The sequence below is a fragment of the Trichechus manatus genome, unplaced genomic scaffold (genome assembly GCF_000243295.1).
Source record: "Trichechus manatus latirostris isolate Lorelei unplaced genomic scaffold, TriManLat1.0 scaffold00202, whole genome shotgun sequence".
NCBI classification, from domain to species: domain Eukaryota; kingdom Metazoa; phylum Chordata; class Mammalia; order Sirenia; family Trichechidae; genus Trichechus; species Trichechus manatus.
The window spans coordinates 4,215,585-4,221,127 of NW_004444138.1; the positions used below are offsets into that span (position 1 = coordinate 4,215,585).

General features: G+C 43.5%; 1 protein-coding gene across 1 annotated transcript in view; it reads left to right on the top strand.

Moving 5' to 3' along the window:
- LOC101360622 (beta-secretase 2) overlaps positions 1-5,543 on the top strand; it is a 149,722-nt gene that overhangs the window by 84,914 nt on the left and 59,265 nt on the right. Inside the window, exon 2 of the mRNA XM_023742143.1 lies at positions 68-284. Within this exon, the coding sequence (XP_023597911.1) occupies positions 68-284 (217 nt within the window). The remainder of the gene's footprint in view (positions 1-67; positions 285-5,543) is intronic.

Genomic DNA, 5,543 nt, shown 5'->3' on the forward strand with positions numbered 1-5,543 from the left:
GGGAGACACAGTTCAATCCATAACACTCTAAAGGAGTAGCTCTGATGGCCTCTTCTGTGTCCTTCAGGTCCAGCACGTACCGCTACAAGGGCTTCGATGTCACAGTGAAGTACACACAAGGGAGCTGGACAGGCTTCATGGGGGAGGATGTTGTCACCATCCCAAAAGGCTTCAACAGTTCTTTCGTCGTCAATGTCGCCACTATTTTTGAATCAGAGAATTTCTTTTTGCCTGGGATTAAATGGAATGGAATACTTGGACTGGCTTATGCTACCCTAGCCAAGGTAAAGCTAATCTACTAATTTAAGTAACTCAAATAATGGGGAGGAGATTCTGAAACTAGGCAATAAAGGGGCTGCAAAAAGAGTCCCGGGCTGTCGTTGGAGATAAATATGAATTTCGCAGTCAATGAGTATCATGTGGTGTAAATAGACCAGTGGTCACACAATTAATTCTATTTCTAAGCATGTTTTCAATTTAAGGTAAATAGCACTGTTCTGTAAACTTTCTTGCAACATAGACTAATAGTGTTACTTTTTATTATTTTTTGTTTATTTTAGTTATATATTAAAAATGTTAACAGAATCTGAATCGTTCTGGTTATGGTGTTTGTTTAAGAGTTTGCATTGTTATTGTTGTTAGCTACTGTCAGGTCGGCCCCTGACTCATGGCGACTCCATGCACAACAGAAGGAAATGCTACCTCATCCTATGCCATCCCCATGATCGGTTGCAGATCAGACCATAGGGTTTTCATTGGCTTTTTTTTTTTTATTTTTATAATTTATTGTGTTTCAGGTGAAAGTTTACACAGCAAATTTGGTCCCTCTTTACCCATTTTGATGCAAATTGTTCTGTGCCATTGGTTACAATTTTTACAATGTGTCAAGCATTCGCATTATTTCCATTCTGTTTGTTCCGTTTCCATTAATCTAGCTTCCCTGCCCCTCCTTAGCTTCTCATCTTTGCTTTAGGGTAAATGTTGACCATTTGGTCCCATATAGTTGATTATTTAAGGGGAGCATAGTTCTCACTGGTGCTATTGTTTATTCTATAACCCAATCTATTAATTGGCTGAAAGATGACCTCCGAGAGTGGCTTCAGTTTCAAGTTCAAAAGGTATCTTATGGGGATAGTCTCGGGGGTTCCTGTAGGCTCTCTCAGTCCAGTAAGTCTGGCCTTTTTTAGGAAGTTGAATTCTGTTCTACATTCTTCTCCCATTCTATCCAAGACCTCCTATTGTGTCCCTGGCCAGAACAGTTAGTAGTGGTGGCGGGGCACCATCTAGTTTTTCTGTTCTCAGGCTAGATGAGGCTATGGTTTGTGTGGGCTGTTAGTCCTGTGGACTAGTCTCTTCTTTGAGCCTTTGATTTCCTTCATTCTCTTTTGCTCCAGGCAAGTAGAGACCAATAGTTATATCTTAGATGGCCGCTTGCAAGCTTTTAAAACCCCAGATGCTACTCACCAAGCTAGGTTGTAGAACATTATGAACTGTGTTATGGCAATTGACTGAATAGTCCCAAGAGACTATGGTCCTAAGCCTTTTAACCCAGTAAACCAATCTTGCGAGGTGTTTGCATATGTCTGGGAAGTCTTCATAAACTGTGCCCCCATGTGCTTCATTGTATATATGAATATATATGCAGCACATATAATCATGTATATACAAATGCCTACAGATACACCTATACATGCAAACACGTGTACTCACATATGCCTTCCTATACACATGCATACATATATATCTACATATGTCACCACACACATGTCACATATTTTTTGGTTGTTATTACTGTTGTTGTAAACTTTTGTATGTTATAACATTTACCAAAATTGATTCTTATTCTTGCTTAGCGTCTTCACTTACCTTGGTCATGTCACGCAGACTTCACCCATGTTTGGGATCGTCTTTCCCATCACCAAAAAATAACAAGCATCTACTATCTAGAAAGTGATTCCCCCTCCCATGCCTGGTAACCATCAAAGAACGTTGCTTTCTGTGTGTGTACCTATTCTTGACTATTTATAAAAGTGAGACTATGCAATCTTTGTCCTTTTGTGACATTGGCTGATTTTTGAAAGTAGATCACCCAGGCCTTTGTTCTGGAGTTTCTGTTAGGGTAGACTTGAAAGAAAACATGTTTTATTTATTATGTACTGTTATGTAAATTATGCATGTGCATGAGACGGGGCTTACCTGGACCTGAATGTTGGCAGGTAGAGCGCCCTCAGCCAGGCCGAGAGCACCTTGTGCTCCTTCCCCTTTGCTCCTGAACACCTTCAAGGAGACACCTGGGACCTGCGCATAGACCCCTGAGAGCATGCCCCAGGACTGTCTGCCATGGGAATTAGTGATGAGATAAGGAGAAATTTTGGAACCCTCGCTCTCATCAGCATCAGAACCTTCACAAAATAGGGAAGACTGAATTGAATGCCCTCAAAATCCTTGTACTTGCGGCCAACCCAAAGGAAATCATGTTCAAATGCAGGAGGAGGAGGTTGGCTCGCTCGCTGGTAGGGAAATTTCCACCAGGTAGAGTTGCCAGCAGTGGATTAGACACTGTTAGTTATCTCGTGCTGCTCTAACAGAAATACCACAAGTGGAGGGCTTTAACAAAGAGAAGTTTATTCTCTCATGGTCCAGTAGGCTGGAAGTTGAAATTCAGGGTGCTAGCTCCAGGGGAAGGCTTTCTTTCTGTGTCAGCTCTGAAGGAAGGTCCTTGTCATCAGTCTTCCCTTGGTTTGGGAGCATCTCAGTGCAGGGACCTTAGGTCCAGAGGACGTGCTGTGCTCCCAGCACTGTTTTCTTGGTGGTATGAGGTTCACAACTCTCTGCTTGCTTCCCTTTCCTTTTATCTCTTGTAAGATAAGAGGTGGTGCAGGCCATACCCCAGAGAAACTCCCTTTACATTGGATCAGGGACGTGACCTTAGTAAGGGTGTTACCTCCCACCCTAATGCTCTTTAACATAAAATTACAATCACAAAATGGAGGACAACCACACAATACTGGGAATCATGGCCCAGACAAATTGATACACACATGTTTTGGGGAGCATATTTCAATCCATGACAGACACCAACCTGGGTGGGTCCCTGAGCTCTTGGGGACCGGGTTGGTTTGCGTACACTGAAGGAAAACAGAAGAAGGTCACCTCTCCTGGCCCTATAATTGAGCACCACACCTTGGCCCAGCATTGTTCAATGTCAGGCTTTGAGCCAGAGCTAAGTGTTGAAGAGACAAGAAGCGTGATTGTAGGAGTGACAGGCCCAGCGACAACTGAGCCTCCCTTGATCCATGGGATCCAGAAAAGCAGGCCTGTTTTTCTACCTTGTAGGAATATTTGTTCTAGCTCAAGTTTATTAGCAATTGGGCCAGGGTAGGGGGTACTCCCCAGCCCTGTGGCTTCACAAGGGCAAAGAATAACAATTACTGAGCCTATTAGGCATGAGGGAGTCCCTCCCTGAGTGGTGTAAACAGTTAACACACTCGGCTGCTAACAGAAAGGTTGACAGTTTGAGTGCACCAGAGGTACCTCAGAAGAAGACTTGGTGATCTACTTCCAAAAGCTTAGCCGTTTAAAACCCTGTGGACCACAGTTCTGCTCTGACACACATGGGGTCACCATGAGTTGGAATGGACTCACAGCAACCGATTGGTTTTTATTAGGCACGGGATTGAGAACATTACAGGATATCAGTCTACTCACTCCTTATGACCACTCCATGAGGTATAGTCTATAAGGCCATATTATCCCCATTTTAGAGATGTGGAGACTGAGGGGCAGAGAGGTTTACTCCCTTGTGCAGGTTGGCCAGAACGTGGAATGTTGTGTGCACTTCCCACTCTGTGTCTGTGGAGTCTGGCTGGCCAGTCAGCCCCTTTCCCTCCAGTATTGTAGGAAGAGTGTAATCTAGGATTTGCAGACTGGAAATAACTTACTTTCCCAAATATGTTGGCACTGACATTGTGACCTCGGGCAAAATGTTTCATCATAATGACTGTTTGGAAATACAAGATACAAGTATGCTTGATTTTAGGCTAATTATTTGGAAGATGTTAGAATAAACCTAAATAATCTGGAATTCATAATATGTAAAACTTCTGTGAACACAGATTCCTTTGGGGGTATTTGAGTGTCAGGATGCCTCAGAAAGACCCTTTTTCTTTTTGTCTATGACATTCAAGGAGATTACCAACAATTGGCTTCGCGTTCCCCAGGTTTGGGGAGGCAGTAACAGGATTTGGGGAAAGTGGAACAGAGCTGGAAATAAGACTGGCAGGGGGCCCCAGAGGGTGGTCTGGGTTGGTTCCAAAGATAGTTCTGGAACAAATGGGCCAAGCAGTCAGCGGCGGTCATAGTGCCTGGTGGCCTTTGGTCAGTGCTAGCTGCTTTGCCCCAAGGCTGGGCAGCAGAACCACCTATGGGGCTTCTCACCCCATAGATGCCCAGGCCCACTGCAGACCTACTGAACCAGATCTTCTTGGGGTTAGTCCTGGGCAACCATATTTGTTTTACAAGCTCTAGAGGGATTCAGAGGCACAGTCCTAGTGAAGAACCATTTGTCAGAATATTAATAGACCTTTACCAACGGCCAGGCATTGCTCCAAGCTCTTTATATGTATTGACCCATTTAATACATATAACCTTTTAGCAGGTTATTGTTATCCCCATCTTACAGATACGGAAACAAAGGAATAAGTCACACAGTTAGCAAGTGATAGAGCCAGGATTCAATTCCAGAAAGGGAACAAAAGGAGAACACCAGACCAGGTCTCCACTAGACTTATCCCATTTCAGGAAGGGACTTTTCCTTATTCATTGACCCAAACACAAAGCCTTTCAACAAACATGACATATACTGTCCCAGATTCTGCCATAGAACTCTATAGAAGCCAAGACAAAACCAGTGGGAGGCCATACAAATGGACTAAACAAACAGAAAGATTTATATCTACTTGATAATGGAACTCTACTCTCGCTCCCTCCGGCATTATAGTTTTTGTTTTGACAGATAATAGATAATCACTCCTTATGTCAAGCATAGGTGCCTAGAGTAGACCTAGAGCATCTGTGCTGCCACAATTCACTGTGATGTTTTTATCAAAGACAAACAACTCATATTGACTAACTCTAGTATCTCCCAAGTTGTCAAAATCAAATCTAAACTTAAGCCTATGACCTTCCTCCGTGACCACCCCCAACTCAGAGGTGTTTCCAGGAGATCATTCCTTTTCCTTTTGAGTCCATCGGGAAAAATCGTGGTGTCTTCAGAATATATAGTTACATACAACAAAGGCACAGAGCGAATTAGGTCTGCCGAAATGCTGTTGTTGTTGGTTGCAGTTGAGTTGGTTCTGACTCATGTCCACCTTTATGGATGACAGAATGAAGTATTGCCTGGACCAGTACCATCTTCATGATCTTTGGGGTATTTGAGTCTATTATTGTGGCTATTGTGTCAATCCACCACACTGAGGGTTTCCCTCGTTTTTGCTGGCCCTCTACCTTACCAAGGTCCCTGGGTGGCACGGTGGTTAAGA